This window comes from Microcebus murinus, chromosome 1 (assembly GCF_040939455.1).
Source record: "Microcebus murinus isolate Inina chromosome 1, M.murinus_Inina_mat1.0, whole genome shotgun sequence".
Lineage (NCBI taxonomy): Eukaryota > Metazoa > Chordata > Mammalia > Primates > Cheirogaleidae > Microcebus > Microcebus murinus.
In genome coordinates, this window is record NC_134104.1 from 86434871 (window position 1) to 86455935 (window position 21065).

Genomic DNA, 21065 nt, shown 5'->3' on the forward strand with positions numbered 1-21065 from the left:
TTCTGGATATGCACTTATACATACATCTTGTGATCCCTGCATTGCTACTGTTCTCCATTATTAACCAATACAGTTGGTAAAGCCAGGAATTAAGTCAATGAGCAACCGTATTTCCACTTAGAACTAGCTTACACAGGCAAAGAACACACTGATAAGAACAGTAATTAGCAGTTTTAACAAAGATCCACAAAGTCAAGCTTTCTACCCCTTCTCTCCATATAACAAAAACCCAAAGAAGAAAAGGTCAACTATTTATGCTACTGGATAAGGTTGATAATTTAAGCAACATAATTTGCTATTGATAATGTGATTGCTAACTACAGCTGTTATCAAGCATTGGCCTCATTAGCCTCAATTCTAATCAACACCAAATCAATTATATATAAACTACCTGTGAAAATGACCTATATCACTCTACATTTTTGTTTTTATTGGGTACATTATGAAATGCATGGCTACTATAATTTTTCTTAAGAAAGATTTTGATGTTCTCAAAACCTAATTTATTTTCTTTACTAAAGAAACTAAATTGACTTATGTTCTTTTCTTAGAGTAAGTAGCAACAATAATTGGCTACATAACATCCTTAATTTGGAACATGCAATGTTAATATAGTGGCATTTTAGCTGCAATGACAGCAGTTTTATAACATGATTAAAATATATCTTATAACCATGATTTATGTTACTTGCATAGTACTTGCAAGTAATTACATCTCTTAAGAAACATATTCTAAAATACATATTTTCAGTGATGTGAAATTACTATTATAATATTGTTCAAACTATGAGCAGTTTTCACAAATATGTATATTTTATAAATGTAACTGATAATTTTTTTCTAAATGTGTTTTCCTGGTAGATAAACTTTTAAGATAGCAGGAAACATTTTACTCTTGGTGCCCATGTGTATGCTATTCATGGTGAAGGACATTTATCTGTATTGTATTTTCCTTTTAATTTCAGCCTTTGGAAGTGATCCTTCTGCTAAACTATCTTGCTCCTCAGTTCATCTGTTTGACAAAGAGATCCAGTTGGTCTTAGTTTTTCTTCACTTTCAGGACTAGCTGCTTTAAAACTGTGCATTAAGCCTGACTGTATATGTACACATCTGCCTGTCCAATCTCAACTCTTTCATTATCAGTAACTCTTTGTTTAATAACTGAATAGATTCTACCTTCAGTACCTGAAATTCCAAGCTTGTAGAGTTTAGAGGGCACGTGAAATGATTACTAATATATAAGCATGTATTTAGTATAGGATCGGGGACACACACACTCAATAATTACTTATTTTCCTTTCCATTCTTCTCAGCAAAAGAAGTCTGCATTGCTTTCAATATCCAAGGCTGAGACTTCCAATCACCCAAGTGCACACACTCAATTATTTCTTCCTCAAACCAGTAGCCCATTGCTGTCAACATAGGACAGCTGTGTTTGAATTAATGGTCCTTAGCATCCTAGTCCTGAAACACCAAATGCATTCCTTCGAGATGATTGCAAAAAGTAAAGAGTGCTGAAGTACTGGCCTGAGGATGGCTGAGTTGAGGTCAAATTAAATTATAAAATAAAATGGGTAGAAGTGGAGGAAAATTTAAATGATAGATTAAAAGACATATTAGATAGAAGCACTTGATTGTTAAATGCCTTGAACGGAAGAATAAAAGGTAGAAAAATAAGACAAGCAGACGAACAAAGAAGCTTGGAAAGAAGAGAATTAAAGAGACAAGAAAATAAGAAAAGGAAAAATTTTTTTAAAAAGGCCAAAAAGTTAAGACAATTGCAATTAAATCTGTTTTATGCCAGGCATATAGCTTACTCTTCTTTCTAAAGATGAAATTACAGTTTTTAAAAACATTTCTCCATAAACTTTCTATAAATATCTTTAATAGAATAAGATACAATTATTAGGAATCGAGGATGAGAATATATATTATAATATAGCATAACAACTTGATCTATAAATATTTTGATCAACTAGTAGCATTCCCTAGTTAGGTTTATTTTTCAAGTAATGATTTTGTGCATTTGTAAAATTCTGACTGTTCAGGTATGTTTATTTAAAGGAGAAATATCTGAATGCAGTGGACTCAAGCAATTTGTGTGTCCTTGTCCAAAAGATGTCACTGAGATAAGCAGATAAAAAACTTACAAATAAAATTCAATTCCCTACATCTAGTAAAATGCTTAGAGAAACTACAAAAGGTCTGGAAAATAAGTAAACTCTATCAAATGTCAATCTGGAAAAATTATGTGAAATTTCTACATATTCTTTCCTCATAAAATTTCCTGACCAACATCAGAACGTCATCCATATAAATAATGAGTCTGATCTAAATTTACTGTTTATTTTATAGCTGAAGGGAATCCATAGTCTCAAATAAAATTAATAGGTTAGTGAAAACACAGACATGAATAAATTACTTTTAATGAGCAGTGGGTCTATAAGAACAACTATCTTTTAAAAACCTGCTTAAATTTTAAATATGATGAAAAGATTTTCTGAGAAGATATTTCTGAACACATCCACATGGCAACTTACATAGCACTCTGAAAGATTCTCTCAAAGGGAGCAGAAAGTTGTTACAATAAATGCTTTTAAAGACACTGACAGATTAAAAGTCCATTCCACATAAACCATGGCCTTCTTTGCTAACTGCACAGATTTCCTTAGTTACTTAAAAAGCTTTAGGCTAAATAAACTTCACATCTGTAGCCTATGGGTATATATTTGAAGCTAACAATTTTTGTGATTTTATCTTTTGAGATACATTTGATAATTGGAAATTTAATACTGAACAGCAGCCTCTTAAAAACTTCAGATTTAAGGAGCCTCCTGTGAAAACTGAAGAATGTACTGAATATGAAATTACAGTAATTTTAGCAGGCTTAGAATCTAATGATTACTTTAACATTCATGCTGAGATTTTCTAGATGTTGGCTAATGTTGCCTAATACATGTCCGTAAGATAAATATGTTTTAGTTTCTCTAATTTTTTCTTATTGAAAAGTGAATCACTTAAGATTTTTTCCCAACTGTACTTTATGCTCAACCGCAGCACAATGATAAGTTTTTGTGTCTCTAAACATGAGATGGAACTTTTAGAAGATGAATTTTTTAGGAGATAAATTGAGTATATATGTATTAAAATTTATATTTAATGACACTCCAAACCAAAAGTAAATACTGACTTCTTTTTACTATAGATTAGTTCTAGGGCTTTATATAAATGAAATTATAAAGTACATACTCTGGTGTCTAGAACTGTTTGCAAATCACAATATTTAGAGATTTGTCCATGATGTGTGTGTCAATAGATTATTCCTTTTTATTGCTAGGTAGTATTCCACTATACAGGGAAACCACAATTTATTTATTTCTTTCCCTGCTGATAGATATTAATAGATGGGTTGCTTCCAGTTTGGGCTATTTTGAATATATATTTTTGAAATAGTAAGCTATTTATAGTATATTAAAAGAAAAAACCTGCAGATCACATTTCTCCTTCGGTAATAGTATATCTACATGCATTACAGAAAGAAAAATGTTCTCAGTAGTTCTCTCTGGATAGTAAAATTATAAGTGATTAATTATGTTTTGTTTTTGTCCATATATCATTTAAAATTTTTCTACAAATAGTATAATAAAATAATAAAAGGAGCTATATTAGTCCTTAAGGAAGTATTTTATAATATACTTAGTTCTTTTATCTAAATTTCTATTTCTAGGATAAAGTGAAAATGCCAATCACTCTTATGAATCTTTACCAAACTAAAGCAATGTCTCACATCATTTAGAGATCATGAAATACCCTATTATTTTCTGAGCCTATCATTACCAATTGAATATTATTGAAACCTGCTTAATATTATAGACGTCTATATGCCACTAGAAAAAAATACTATTTTATTTCAAGGCTGACTGAACTTCATGTAAAACATAATCGACAAATTAATACCCTTCATTTAGTTTCTGAAATTTTAAAAGTAAATAATTCTGGATTATTTTACTTGAAAATGGGTGCTGTGGAATAGGATACCACTGTGATTCTAAAATAGGTTTTTCTCTATAAACTTTTGTAGATTCATGTCTGTTTCAATCTTGGCTACTGCCATCTTAAACTCTTTTTTTTTGAGTTATCATTGATTACCAAAGATAAATGAGTTACAGCTGTGTCAGAGTGAGACAGTTATCATAGATAAATGTCTACAGCAACCCACCATGTTTATGCGATCACGCAGCCTCAGAAAAGAGTTGTAAACATCAACACTGGACCTAAAATTTTCATGGTCTCTTGTATTTCACAAACTGTTATCCTATATGGCTTATAGATTTAGAGCCAGAATTTGTAAAGGCACAACATAGATAAATAAACATGAAAGCTGTTAGCCTAGAAACCAGAGGAGTCTAGGAACCAATTGCAGGCTCTCTTATACATTATAAAAGCTAAACAAACAAATAAACAAACACCAATAAATAAAAGATGCATTCATGAATGAATTACCATATAAATAAATGTTGGCTAAAGTGTTCATCCATAAAAATGTTTGCTGTTTCTTCACAACATCTGTACAGTGTTTGAGCACCTGAAGGTAGTTCTTCCTATTTAAGAATTCCTCCTTAGGCCGAATTGAAATTGTTTCTATACACCTTGAAGACAAACATAAAATTGCTATCATGGCCCTCAGGAGGATTGTTGTTTCAGGATTAAAACACTTTAATGTTCTGCTATTCAATTTCTTTTATCATCCTCACCTTAAAATTATATTTTTGGAACAAAAAATGTGGTTAGCAGTAGTAACTGTGAGGAGATTAGTGTCAGGTTGTAGGACATTTTAAGCCTATAAATTTGCAGGTTAAATTCCAGACCAAACGAAAAGAATAATCAGTGCCTTCAAGTCTTACCAGCGCTGCGTATTGAATTGGGTTTCTGAAAAAGTGTATTTGCACTGAAAAATGCAAATTGTGGTTCTTGCCATTTGAAGAAATTCATTTCTAAGTGAAGGCATTGAATACTTATTTAAGTTTCTGTAAAAATTCCAACTTTAGATACAATAGGGTTTGTTTAAAGCATCATTTCTGTGGCCATTTTCACAAGAGGCCTGAAGGAAAATGTTCCAAGAATGAAACAAGTTTGGAAAGGGCTGCATGTTCTTCTCCTTACATCTGGATCTTTACAATGCAGGGTAACCTACTAAAGGTTCTGCTGTAGTATACCTTTCATAACACAAACTGGGAAATACTGGTTTAAAGCAAGTTCATTTGCATATTTATTTAACATCATTAGTATATCGATTTCTTTTTGTTTCAGTGAACCGAATTATTTTGTTAAAGAACCAAGCAAACCATTCAAATACAAAACTGATTGATTAAGAGACCATTCTAAAAGATAAACAACAATAAACTATGGATCCATGATTTATATAATTTGTCAAAGATAAGTAAATGCTGACAGATACTAAAATTACCCCATATTTATACTTGAAAAGGTTGTTCCATTTTTCAGCATAAAACTATGTCTGTTTAAATTTATTTCATTCAATTTATAAAAATACTATATAAAATGTCATATGTCTTAAGGGCAAAGCATCACTGTTGTGGTGTTTTGAAAATGATTAACTGATAATGATAGTTGTTTAAACAAAATATGTAAGACCCAACTGATATTCAGGTGGAGGAAAAAGCAACAATTCATAACAGTAAGTTTCATTTTTAAAATTGAAAAGTATACTTGCTGCGTTAATGATGTTGTGTAAATTAAAGAACTTTATCTAACCTGCCAACAATGGTAATTCATTAATACCTGTCTTGAACAGATAGCCATTCTTTCAAGTTCTGCAGAGGCCTATACCCAATATAACAATTAAAAAATCGTAGATAAAAAGTAACTCAGCTAAAGCTATTTTTAAAATGTAATATTAATTATCATTGTATGAATGAATTAAAGCTAAGTTTGTTAATATCTCAAGTTGTTTGCATTTCTCTTTGGCTACGTAGTACAACTATTTAAATCAGCTGCTTTCTAAAATTTAGGATTTTTACCAGAATCTCACTAAGACATTCCTTGATATCTAGATTTAAATAAAAAGAGATTTACATATTGTCAGTGTATACTGAACAGAAAACCTTGTAAAACAGTAATAAACTAGAGGGATTACTTGGTTTGAACACAAAGCAAAGCCTTGTAAACCTAAGAGATAGATAAACCTGCCAATAGAATCACAATTTTAAATGTAAGACTTTATTGAAGTGGTAAATTAGTGTAAAGAAGGGTTTTAAATCAGTTTATTAGTGTTTATGGTCACTTCTCTTGACTTGTAGAAGCAGCAGCAGAAAGGAAGATAAATTAAGGAGAATTCACTGGAAAGTTGAAATTCATGGTGAACAAGAAAGTGAAGGAAATTTCTCCCATAAAAACCAAAGAAGCTCAATAAAAACAAACAAAAAAATCTATGTCATGTATCATAGAAGACAAGTTAATAGAAAAATGTTTCAAAGTCAATTTTACTTTTATATCTTAACAGGAAGCAGATATGAAATATAGCTTTGTTGCAGTATTCTGCATTAAAATTATCAAGAACAGAGAAAGAAAGAAAGAAAGAAAGAAAGAAAGAAAGAAAGAAAGAAAGAAAGAAAGAAAGAAAGAAAGAAAGAAAGAAAGAAAGAAAGAAAGAAAGGAAGGAAGGAAGGAAGGAAGGAAGGAAGGAAGGAAGGAAGGAAAGAAAGAAAGAAAGACAGACAGACAGACAGCTATTTTAATTTTACCACCATACCTTCTGTAATTTGTTGCTCTTCATTTTGGTCAACAATATTTGTGGGCAAAAAAAAAGTTGCAAATAATCAAAGGAAGAATGAATGGGGAAAAAGTCTGAATTATATCACAATGAAACAATATAAAATATATAAAAAAAATCTTTTAAAGGCTTTATAGAGGAAAATTTTAAAAAGTAATAACATCTGTTCTAAAAGATTCTTGATTATTTATTTATATACAGATTTACATTTAAAGAAATCCAAGAAATATAAGCATAGCGGCAAGCTACTTTATGGGATTCTGAATTTGGTGACCTGGGTGTTACTCAAGCTTCTCAGAAAGTGGTCAAGTTTCAACTTGGCTCTCAAGGTTTTTGTGTTTGTGCACAGAGAGATGAATAATACCGCTTCTCTAAGGCCTCATCTTAGGAACTCCTCTCTCATATTACAAACTTAGCTCAGTGACATTGCCTTGAGGAAATATCTATTTGTTGTATCCCCTGAAGAACAGTGGCATGGTCAGGCAGGAGGAGAAATGGCACCATGACAGTTAGAGAAGCAAATGTACAAATGCCTCAGCCACAGCTGTATCAGTCCCCCTGCACAACAGTCTATCGCATGCATAAACAAGAAGAAAAAAGCAGAAGCATAGCAATATTAAACTCAGTTGAGCAAGAAAATGGAATAAACATTATTCTGTGTGTTTTAAAAAGAAACCTTGGTGGTTCAGTAAAATAGGAGTTTGTTTACATGATCAAGGGATTGAGGCTTGAAATGACAGATGGCTAAATTCATTCAAGATTCAGTCTATTCAAACTTTTTGCCATTGTCGTACAATGCTTGTTTCTGAATTAAACCCATCACATTGACCCTTTCCTGTGAATTTCAGGATAGTACACATTATACTCACGCCTCTATTTCAGCTATTTATATCCATGTCTTAAGATCATGGTAAAATCATAAACTCCTGGGCAACAGATGCATTTCATTGGCTTATTGTGTGCCCTACAACACTTAAAACAACGTCCTGAACAGTTTGGGTTCTCTATAAATATTTGTCACTTAAATGGGCTCTGCTACAGACAGGATTGTGCACAATGAAGAAGTAATACTATAATCCAGTTCTGGGCTCAATGCTTTAATGAATGTAGTTGTTTGAGGCATATGCATTTTTTTGGTAGGCAGTGCTTGGTATATTAAAAAAGGAAGACATGAAATTAAAAAAAAAAATCCTCTACTTTTTCTCATAGACTTAAAAAAAACCAAAACAGTCTATCCCCTGCACAGTTTTACAATATTGATGCAATTGTTTAGCATGGATCAGGTTTGCTAGTTTCTAGCAGGTGCTACAAAAACATTTTAGTAGAACATGGCTAGATTGACCACTTTCATATGTATGAATACTACAGATTTTCCCAAAATAACCTCTTACAAAATTCATTAGTATTTACCTGAGACTTACAGAGCACTGACTAATATATGAATGATAAAATTATTTTTCTGAAGGCAAAATCAATACCTTTTTTTTTTTTTTTGAGACAGAGTCTCGCTCTGACACCCCCTCTAAAGTGCAGTGGTGTCATCAAAGCTCACTGCAGCCTCCAACTCCAGGGCTCAAGAGATTCTCCTGTCTCAGCCTTTCCAGGAGCTAAGACCACAGGCATGCACCACTGCACCCAGCTAATTTTTCTATTTTTAGTAGAGTCTGGGCCTTACTCTTGCTCAGGCTGCTCTTGAACTCCTGAGCTCAAGTACTCAATCCCAGAGTACCAGGATTACAGGCATGAGCTACTGCACCCAGCAAAAATCAATATCTTTTGAGATCTAGAAACGATAATTTCAAAAACGAAAGGTAAAACAATATATATAGAGAGGTACATATGTGATTGTGTTGCACTGCAATTTTTAAAACTATTATTTGGGGAGAAATCTCATATTTTAACTTCACAATTTATTTTGCATGAAGGTAGTTGTGTTTCATTAACTAAGAGGTCATTGGTCTATGCATCTTTTTGTCCATTTAAGGAATCAGTGGAAATAAAAATGAAAGGGCTTTTGTTTCCAAGAAATTGGATCTTAGACAGGATCACTTATTCTCTACTCAATCAGAGGAGCTGGGCATTACATTAATCTCTACAGAACATCCTATAGTCTCTCGTGTGTGTGTGTGTGTGTGTGTGTGTGTATTTACATGTATATATGTATATATTTCATACACACACATATATATGGTTAATACTTAAATATTTGTGAATGAAAGAATAGATAATAAAAGTTTATCAATCTCCTTAAATATCAATACTAGGTTACAGTAAGTTCACTATGTTCTGGATAAGGTGCTTGAACAATAAATGCAATTTAGAAAGATTTCCATAAAAATATTAACAAATAAATTGTGTTGCTACTATTCAGAGAGTGAAAACTAAAGCCACAGACTGGGAAAAGAATTGAAAATATATAACCAACAAAAGAATTATTTTGAGAATATATTTAAAAATTCTTACAAATTGATAAGAAAAAGACAGCTCTTTTTTTTTAAAGTAGGCAAAGACTTAAATAAGCACTTCACAGAGGAAGATATCCAAATGGCCAATGAGTATCTGAGTATGTGAGAAGGTTATCAACATTATTAATCATTAAGAAAATTCAAATTAAAACTCTAAAATATGTCAGCATATTCTCAAGAGCCTGAAATACCAAATGTTGGTGATGACATGGAGCACCTGAAAGATTCATTCATTGTTGGTGGGAGTATAATTGGCACAACCACTTTGGAAAACTCTTTGGCCCTGTGACCTAGCAATTATATTTATAGATAAATACTTAAGATAAAGTAGTGTACCTATTCTACCAACATGTAAGAATAATCATGGCAGTTATATTTATTATAGCTAAAAACTAGAAACAACCATTAAAATTCAAGGACCACCAACCATAGAATTAAAATTAGGAAATTCAAACCTGAATCCTTTGTGATACTATCTAGATGAGGTTTTTTTTTATTTAATTAAATTGTCAATTTTTGAATATTTTAGTGGATTTTTTCAAAACTTTTTTTTACAATTGACATATGCACTTGTTTGATATATATAATGCACACATTGGTATTACCATCATAAGAAAGTAAAGACAAAAGCTATTTCACCAATTTTTTGCACAGTACATGGATGGGGTTAACATTTTCACAAACAAGAGAGGTGATTTATGACTTGAAAATGTATATCCATTTTATAAATGCTTAGGAATTTTAAAATATTGATATTTATATTTTAGTTTTTTCAACAGAGTTTTTAAATTCCAAAACTGGTAAGCTAATTTTAAGTGAAGTAATTATTTTTATATTTGTAAAAATATTGGTAGCACAAATGGAGTAGAAATGTGTTTTCAAAACATTAACAAATGTACTAGAAAAATCAACTGTACAAAAAACTTACTTCTTCCCCTTATTTGCCACTGAAAGTGAAAGTCACTGATAGATTATTGCTACTTTCAGAAAGCAAACTAATTTATCAGTTATAACTTAGAAAAATATAGTATTTTTCTTATTTTTTCAAGGTATAATAAAAGTTTATAAATAAACCCAAAAGAAAAAAGCATAATACAATGAACCCTCAAGTATTAACCAACTTTGGTAACCATTAACTTTTCACCATTCTTCAGAAAATTTTTAATTTTTTTTCCCATTTTTTTTTTATTTGTATTTATTTATGGAGTACAAAGTTCAAGTTTGTTACACTGATATATTGCATTGTGGTAAATAAAGTCAAGGCCTTCAGTGTGTACATCACTGAAGCCACACACATTCCAGATAATTTTTTTAATTTTATTTTGGCATATTATGGGGGTACAGATTTTAAGGTTTCAATAAATGCCGTTTCCCTCCCTCCCCCATAATTTTTTTAAGGTCAATGTTTTATGAATCCTAAGGAAAACCTAAAATCATTAATATTAGATTCAGAATCATTAAATATTTCTGGATCTTCAAAAGTTTCCATCTTCTCTACTCAGGGTGACATAGTTCAAATTTAGTGGACTATCCTCGGGGAAATGACCTCTTTTCTCTATTTCAATTATTTAAATTCTCTTCATTTCAAAATCAAAGTTAGAATATTAACCTGGAGGTAGAGCTCCAAAGGTATTGATTGTAACTGGTCTCTGTCTAATTATCTTCTCAGTGGTCTAGAACAGCAATCCCTAACCTTTTTGGCACCAGAGACTGGCTTCATGGAAGACAATTTTTCTATGGGCTGGGGTAGGGGATGGTTTCAGGATGGTTCAAGTGCATTACATTTATTGGGTAGTCAAACCTCTCTGCTAATGAAAATGTGTATTTGCAGTGCTAGCTTGACTGCCTCAGTTCCACCTCAGATCATCAAGCATTAGATTCTCATAACGAGAGCACAACCTGGATCCCTCACATGTGCAGTTTACAGTAGTGTTCCTGCTCTGATGAGAATCCGATGCCGCTACTGAACTGACAGGAGGTGGAGCTCAGGCAGTGACAACAGTGAGGAGGAGCAGCTGAAAATACAGATGAAACTTCACTCATCAGCCTGTGCTCACCTCCTGCTGTGTGGCCCAGTTCCTAACAGGCCACAGACCAGTGCCAGCGACCCATGAGTTCGGGCCCTCAGGTCTAGAAGAGGTCGTAGAACTACTGACATACGTAACAACATTAGTAAATCTTAAACATCACTATGCTAAGTAAAAGAAGCCACATATAAAGGGCTGCATACTGTATGATCCCATCATTTATTATATTCTGAAAGGCAAAACCATAGGAGCAAAAATGAGATCAGTAGTTGCCATGAACTGGGGATGAAGGGAAGAGATTTAATGAAAAGGGGTATGATGGAACTTTTTTGGGTGATGGAAATGCTGTATATCTTGATTGTGATGGTGTTTACATGACTATACACTAATTAAAATTCATCAAGCTGTACACTTAATAATGGAGAATTTTAGCGAATGTAAATTATACCTCAATACATTCCATAAATCTGACTTGAATAATAAGAATACCATAGCAAGGTATAATGTGATGGACCAAATTCCTTGATTGGAATAACATACTGTTAATGAAGCTAAAACTGGTATTTGATTTAGGGCAACCATTTCACATTTTTGTTTTATATCAAGCCATTAAAACATCCAATATATATCCAGATTTTTAAAGAAAATGCAGTATTATATATTAATCCTTTAAAGATTTCATCTAATATATTTAAATCTACCACATGAACTTGGCAAGATCTTTTGAAGACTGCATATTGCTATACTAAGTATCAGATACTCCATATAGCTTTGTGTTGTCCAAAATTTAGTCCGTATGCTCTCTTTGTCAAAAAAATTGTTCTGGCCGGGCGCGGTGGCTCACGCCTATAATCCTAGCACTCTGGGAGGCCGAGGCGGGCGGATTGCTCGAGGTCAGGAGTTCGAAACTAGCCTGAGCAAGAGTGAGACCCCGTCTCTACTATAAATAGAAAGAAATTAATTGGCTAACTAATATATATAGAAAAAATTAGCCGGGCATGGTGGCGCATGCCTGTAGTCCCAGCTACTCGGGAGGCTGAGGCAGGAGGATGGCTTGAGTCCAGGAGTTTGAGGTTGCTGTGAGCTAGTCTGACGCCACAGCACTCACTCTAGCCTAGGCAACAAAGTGAGACTCTGTCTCAAAAAAAAAAAAAATTGTTCTATGTAAAAAAATTATTTTGAATTTTTTGTTTGTTTTATACTGGATTATATGGTACATATGATGTGTATATAGTAACAGAACATAAATAAATTGATGAAATATATTTGTCCTTGGTAATTGATAAAACATCTTTGTCACTCACTGTAAGTGAAGTTACTTATGTTCTGATGTTATAATTTAAGTTTTTTTTATTTGAAAGAAACATTTTAAATCTTTCTTTTAAATGCCATTGTGTTAAATTATTTTATTTAAATTATATAAATTACTGTGAGGTTTTGTTTCTTTCAGTTTTCTTAACCTTTATATATTCAAGAGTGTTTATATATTTTAAAGAAAAAGCTATGCAATATTTAATTTGTATATGCAAATATATCTTAATTTATAATATATATTTATTCCATAAATTTAATATATAAGTACTCCTCTTCTTTTTAAATTACATATACAATTTTTTGTTTGAACTCGTGATATTTCTACTCTTCTGAATTTTTCTAGGAAACACACATACACACAAACAAAATCTCAACTGAAAGGAATTCTTTTTCTATACAGATTCCAGTTCAATTTTTATATTTAAGGTTTTAAATATTTTCAATCATAGAACAAAAAATTTCGTCTCCCCAAAACTAAGAATATATGCCATGCTGTGTTACCATTCATTATTAAAAAAAACATTCTACACTCTCATATAATTAGCTTTAGATACTAAACTATTTTATGGCTCTGTTATAAGATAAGCAAAGATATTCCCAGAAATGACATTATATGGATTTGATGCTCTTTAATAGCTTGCTATTTATATTTATCCATGAATTTCAATGATTGAATATCTTCCAAGATTCTCAAAACATAAAAATTATAACACACAGACAGAAAAGACAAATTTTAAACCAACCCTCCTCAATTTCTGGATACTTGAGCATATACTTTCTTCTTTCTCATCATTCACTTATTCAGAAATATTTTAAATTCCCCAGGGAGACATCTGTTGCTGATTTGCTCTTGTGAGTTTTTTCTAGGCAGTTGAAAGAGTCAGTGAATTCAAAGTATTACACAGAGCAGGAGATACTAACTTACAGATCCATATGTAATTTAGGGCATGCACATTGGCTGATCTTAAATGTACAGATTTATCCATTTCATCTTTCATAATGTCTTCTTTATTGTACTACATATGGAAATGTCAATGAAAACTATTAAACTAGAAAATACTTTATGAAAGTCATAAAATGTTAGTTTGCATTACATTTCAATCAAGAATTATGGCTAATCCAAAGCACTGTTCATTATCTATTTTTCTAGTTCAGTTCCTGTAATACTTGTTGGACACCCTGTGGGCATCTGAAAGGTCGTTTCCAATATACATCATCAGACATTGGGGTTGAGATGAAACCACCCCCTAGTGGTGATATGATTGTTTCCATACTGAGAAATAGTATATTTTTTTTTAATGCAGTGAAAGTCATAAGAAGAATGCAGAAATTAAAGTGTGAACTCTACTAATAAACAGGAAAAATGTTCTCCTCAATTCTTTGAGACAGGCAAGAAATGACTAAATTTAAATAAGTAACCCTAGTACAACACCAAAAACTACGTGATTTTTTTTCAAGTTACTTAGTAGAAAAATACATACTTTTATTTTCCATATGTATTTTTTCAAATAATATTTTCTAAATATTTTAAATTTAGTTATAACTATATTTTTGTTCTCAAAGAGCTTATAATGTAGTTGCAAAGATAGGATAGGTCCCAAATTTACACCAAACATGAATGAGGACGAAGAAATTTAGAAGTTACCATGTTTACCACAAAATGTCAAGATTGCAGAATTTGGAATTTGAGAGCTAAATTCAACTTTTAAGAAATAAATTTACAGTTTTACATACCTTCTCTATAACTGCACGATTTGTACCTCCTACATTACACCATAAAAGAGTAGCATGTGAAGAATTCCAGAACATGAAAAACTAGTTTAAGGATTTTATTTTAAAAAATGAGCAAGAGATCATTCTTTAAAAAGCTTACATATCATTTTATGCACATTTAAAAAGAAATTAAAAAACAAGAAATGCCAAATTATAGAGAAAAAAAGAAGGTTTTTATAATCATTTTATACAAAAGTGATTTATCTTACCTCTTCTACTAGCTGCTGAAGAGATGGTGATGCTACAGGATGGAGACTTGAGTTACCCCGTATGGGACTATGGAGACTAATATAAGCCACAACATTTTTCTGCAAAACCTTCTTGAAATCCTGAAATCCAAAAAAGGATCTATCTTTAACATAAATAAAAATAACAGATTCTCCATTATTAGTTAAATGTCGAATAAGAAATACTTCATACTTAAAATCATTAAATTTCATAAGTACTTTTTAAAAAGCAATCCCATACTATTTAATAGAGTACACAAAGGTTATAAAAGGATTTTAAATAAAGGCGGTGAGGAATCAGATATAACATATAATAAAAAATGTTAACGCATGTTCCTGACACAAGTCAAATTTTAAGAGAAAATGTTCTTCAAAAGTTAACATAATGTGAGATTACACTACACAGTACAAAATGGAATATTTGCTCCAGTGATTGAATTTAATTTTATACTACTCACTGAATTAGGAACAGACATAAACTATTTCAGTGATTAATAAAACTAACCCTTTTCTTTGAAGCAATGAGCTACTTTTTGCAAAAAGTAACTCAAATAAAGAGCAGAATATGACATAATACAATTGTGACTTTGCAAATATTACTTTAAATAAAATCTGATGCATATTTAGTGTAAGTAGCACAAAATGATTCTGTACAATACTTTTTCACTTCTCTGTTCACCCTTACCCTGCAAAATTGAAGATCACTGATCCTATTAATAAGATACCACCAAGAAGTCTTTCTGTTATTTTCTTGCATGCATTGCACAAATATTAAATGGGTAATTATCATGGCGGCATTTCTGTAGAAATGCCTAAAAATTATGTTATGTCATGTCTTGGGAAAGTATCTTTCTCCTTCTAGCACTATGAAATAAAATCTACAAAGACTTGTATACCTAAAAAGTCAATAATGTTATTATCATTTTATTCTTATTTTTATTATAAATTTATAATTATAAAATCTTATGGGGTACAAAGTGATATTATAGTTTATGAATACAATGTAGAGTAATTAAATCAAACTAGTTAACATATCTATTATATCACCTCAAATATTCAACATTTTTGTGGTGAAACTTTTGAAATTTACTCTTAGCAATTTTGAAATGTACAATATTATTAAATATATTTACCATGCAGTACAATAGAACTAAAAAAATATATACTCCTTCTGTATCTTGTACTCTTTGACCATCATCTCCCCATTACCCCCAACCCCTCAGTCTGTGGAAGCACCATTCTACACTTGGCTATGGATGAATGCATAAAGAAAATGTGGTATATATACACAATGGAATACTAAGCCTTGAAAAAGAAGGAAATTTTGTCATTTGTGACAACATGGTTAGAATTGGAGAATATTATGTTAAGTGAAATAGGCCCGGCACAGAAAGACAAATACTGCATGTTCTTATTGTTATCCTTATTTTATTTTGAAAATTCAGCTATAACTCTGTTAAAGAGGTGAAAAGATAATCATTTAAAATTAATAAATATTTTAAATGAACATAAGTGATTAATTTTGAACTTGAGTAATTTCTCCATAGTATTACTTAGAAATATTTATTTTACTTGAGTTCTATGAAAAAACAGTTTCTATTTGTACACTACCACATAGAAACTGTCTATATATTAGTTCATGTAATTCTCATGGGAACCTCACAAGGTAGGCATTAATGCATGTATTTAAGGAATCAAGTCTTAGAGAAGTTAATCTTTCCAACTATTACATATTTTATGGTAGAAAGGATTTGAACTCTTATTTTTTTGACTCTAAAATCTGTAATAGTTCTACAATAGCCTATGACAAATGAAGATACTTCACAGAAGAAATGATACTTTTTAAAGGAAAGAACTTTTTCAGTAAAATATTATAATTGTCTTCAAGGATCAAGGTTAGTATTGAATCGATTCCCTAATAATTCTGTCATTATACATCCCATTTTTAAGTTCATTGACCATCCTCATCTAATCCTCTTAACTACAACTATGGATTTCAAGAGGTTTCTATGTAAGTAAATTTAAACAGGATAACACGACATGTCAACAAAGGCTTTCCTTGTTCACCTTCATGAGGGAATATATTTAGAGCATAAATTGTTTTCAGTCTAAAAGAAAATGTTTCATTCTCAGAAGGAGTAGATTTGATAAGAGCAGAAAGAATAGGACAACTAACAGTTTTCTAAATTTCTCTTCAACCAGATGGTTATGAAATGGTATTGAGAATTGCATTGAAATAATTTTCTGAGACACAGTAAATACAGAAATATATTTTATAAGCCAATAATCAAATGCACATTATTCACCTTTTTTATTTTTCATGTCTTTTTCCCATCCAGTCATATGAAAAGCCTAAAAGTAACTGAATATATAATCAATTGTCAAGTATGCCTGTATATACAAATATTTGAAGACAGTGGTACCTAATCTTTTTGAGTAAGAATAACCTTTTCTAGCATTTTTTTCTTGTGAATTCCCACATTGTAGTAATTGTACTTTTAGTATCTGTTGATTGAGAAAATAGAAAATCACTGAAAGGTACAATTAATTCATTAATTAATTAAAATTAAAAAGGAATTTGTATTTTACCACAAAAATATCACAGAATTTGAAAGAATAGTTGCTCACATACATGCAAGGCCACATTGATTAATACAGGCTTTGATGCTTGATGCTTAGATAAGTTTAAGGCCATTTTGCCATGAAATTTCTTATGCACTGGAATTTAAGATATTTGTTAGGAATTACTAAAGTTAGACAAGTCTACTTTAGAATATAGTTCAGTTCAGAAATACATGTGTTAATTTAGAATTAACATAAATTGTGAAAGTTATGAGATAGGTATCCAGAAAACTATGATATAGTGAAATAAATCTTTGGAATTAATTTGAAAAGAATCTTTAAGACATTTTCTTAATACTTGTTTTTTTGTTACAAGAAAACAAACATTGTTTTATTGTTTCTGAATTACTAACAGCAAGTCCAGATATACTCCCTAACTAATTCTTTGACTTGTTTACCAATCTTTAAAGTAAGTAATTTGAATGAGGGTTTGGTTCAGAAATTATATTTCTATCTTAGTTATAAATTTGTCAATTTAAAAAGGTCCTTTAAGCAATGAAATTTTTTCATTTGAAGTGGTTCTTTTGAATAGAGATCAAACATTCACACCACTAATTTGCATATGGAAAAGCATTCCAATATGCAATGTATGAATCTTGATGAATTTTATACTGAAAATTTTTCTCATCTTTAAGACTATTCTTTCCTTCAAATTAAAAAGTCACTTGCTATTTTCTTGTCTATACCTTTTTGATATTTTCTTTGATATTCAGTAGATAGTTTTTGAGTGCTTAACTAAAAAGTGTAATAGGAGAATTTCCCATTAGATACAAGTTTTTTCCTCAAAAGTAAAGTAGTAACAAAAACTAGAATATTAAATAACTTTACTTTCCTAGTAAATTTGTGTAGATATTTTGATCTGCATATTGCTGTTGAACCTCTTTTGTTTTCATTTTCATTTTTTATTTTTAATTATTTTAGGTACATAATAGTTGTATATATTAATAAGGTACATATGTTTTGATATAGGCATACAATGTATATTAATCAAATCAGGGTAATTGAGGTATTCATTACCTCCTTTAAAAAAAAATAAAAGTGTTAGGTTTTAGTCTGAAATGTTGGTTCTTAGTGCACTCATGACCAAAGAATGACCAGACATGCCAAAGTAAGCCAAGCATAAAAATGAAGTTTATTGTGGAGAGAAAGAGGATTATAGGAAAAGAACAAGATAGAGGTTTACAGAGCATGATACATATCCCACAGATGACAACTGGACCCATTGTCACAACAAAAGGAGAGCAAGAGGAAGGACAGAAAAAGAGGGGCTGGTTATGGTCTGCATCTTGTTTTATAGTGCCTGGATTGGGACCACCCTTGTGGTTCAGATGTCACCATGGAACCACTTTCAATGAACAGTTGGGAGCTGCATGACCTGAGTCTTACTGCACATGCAGATCTCCCATGAGCCTCTCTGAAAGCCTATTTGGGGGGGGGCGTAAATCAGAGCAACACCCACTTTTATCCCTAGGAGACCCACAATCCCTTACTATCTACCAAACAAAAGGAAATAGAATATCTAAAAGTTTTACAATGTTTTCATTGTTGTTAATATAGCATCAATGCAATTATCCATACTCATATTCCATTAAAAATACAGTGCATTTGTGAGACACAAACCTACTAGAAGCATTTGAAACTTCAATACTCAAGTTGTTTTCTAACTGTGCCTCATTGCATGCTAGATTGCATATGGACACAGGCTTCTAGGGATGTAGGCAGTAGGTAGACAGATAGGAAACAAAAAGTAGGGAGAGAGGGATGAAGGGATAGAGCAGAAGGAGGAAGGAATGGAGGGAGGGAGGAAGAAAGGTAACTTATTTTAAATCCAATCTCCATATTATATAGACAAAATACATTGCTAAGTAATAAATACTTAATATAGGAGATTGTTCCCTAATTCCAGATAATTCCTAGAAAGATTTTTTAAAAATAAAGGTAATACTATGTATCACTTGATCCTTTCTTGTCCAGTGCCTGCCAACTTGTCTTCTAAGGAGAAAATTACAATAATCAGGTAAAGATTGTGGGTTATATTGTATCAGGGTTTGAAGGTCTGGTAGCAATAGGGATAAGATACTTAAATTATATACAGTTCACTATAGTCTAACTCTTAATTCCTTCCCCCTTATTCTTATAGATGATCTCACCGAATCAACAGATATAACACCCTGGTTGAAAGGCACATTATTGTCTTCAGCTCTAACAATTTTATTTTGTCTACTTTAGTGAAAAAAGAAACATATTGTAATTAATGTATATTTTATTTTACCTCTCCCCATTCATATGAGCCAATATTGCCAAACGCTGTTCCTCCCCATGAGCAGAAAACAATAGTGCGGTCTGGTCTCCACCCTTTCTTAACTTTTAACATCAAGGCCCGAATAAAAGCTGTGATTATCGCAGTGCTGCTGGCCCATTCTTGTCCATTATAACTGTATGCAGTATGATGCTGGCTGCCAACTATAATATACCGGTCTGGAAATAGAAGGGAACAAGAACCATTAGAACAAAATGTAAACCTTAACAATAAATTTAATGACATTTACATAATCCTATTGTACAACTGAGCAACAATTAAGCAAAATCGTTCTAATAATTAAGACTACTTTAATATTTTTCACTCACCGTCTTGATTCACACATCTGTGTATATCAAAGCAGAAGCAGCTGCTGAACTCAATTATGAATACAAAGCTTAGATCCATAGTACTGTCCCTTACAACATGAATATTAATTAATGAAGTATACAAATATGCCACAATGAAACTCTTATCTAGCATTCTTCCAGAATCATGGTGGGAAGTGCCCTGTAAACAATATGTGTATGCTCAGTAAATATTAATGAACTATTAATACATTTGAGGAAGCAGTTATTCAGTAGCTGTAAATATTAAAAATGTGGTAGTCATGTATGGATTTTGCAATAAATTAAGTGTTTAGGGAATTAATTACAGCCTCTAGTCCCTCTCCTTTCTCTGAAGAAAAGAAATAGAATTCACCAATATCAAAATTCATTCAACTGCTGTAAAAGTTGCCTTTTAACAGATTTTCTTTCATAGAATCATCCAGAATTCATTAGCTACACTATTAGAAAAGTCTCCATGACACATGGGGTGGCCTATTCAATGTACATTACTGACTTGTCAGTAAAAAGGTAGGTTGGAAATGTATCTCAAGAGTTTTCTTTGATTTGGTTGTCATTGAATGTTATCAGTAATAGTAACAGAGCTAAATTTCTTTGACCAAGTAGCCCTAGCCCCATATACCTGTGTAAAAAGCATTATAGCATTGTGAGATGTCCTATAATTGGATGGTAAAGTATGCAGACTCCGAATCCAGTCTGCTTGGGTTTGAATCCAGGCTTTGAAACTCACTAGTTGTATGACCTTGGGAAGCTTATTCAAACTCTCTCTGACTTAGTTTTTTTTCAACTCTAATATAGAAACACAAATAGTACATTCATTGTTCAATTGTTTTGAGTTTTATGTGAGTTACTATTTGTAAGGCACTTTGAACCGTGCCTGACACAAAGTAGGTCTTACATGTGGAATAAATGAATCATCCCTGTTAACATCAAGAAATTACTACCTTACAAGAATTGTCACGGTGTGAAGCAATTTTAGTTTTCCACACTGATTTTAGAACCAGCAATGGATTTGATCTGCCAATATTTTATCAAGATTTAATTAGTGGTATTCATGGTAGGTCTGCAAATGTTGAAAACCTGAGAATTTACTCATCTCCCAGAAATATCTGAAAGTTCTGCTTGGGATTGTCTTTATTCTAAATAGATCATATCTTAAAAACTTAATACTAATTGATGATTATTTCTAACTTTCAAA

The 21065-nt window shown here is 31.6% G+C and overlaps 1 protein-coding gene across 3 annotated transcripts in view; it reads right to left on the reverse strand.

Moving 5' to 3' along the window:
- Window positions 1-21065, reverse strand: part of NAALADL2 (N-acetylated alpha-linked acidic dipeptidase like 2) — a 1254620-nt gene that overhangs the window by 302012 nt on the left and 931543 nt on the right. For all 3 annotated transcript variants that reach the window (XM_076003772.1, XM_076003759.1, XM_076003769.1), the window contains 2 exons: window positions 19494-19699; window positions 14582-14701 (listed from right to left, as the gene is read on the reverse strand). In XM_076003772.1, the coding sequence (XP_075859887.1) occupies window positions 14582-14701; window positions 19494-19699 (326 nt within the window). The remainder of the gene's footprint in view (window positions 1-14581; window positions 14702-19493; window positions 19700-21065) is intronic.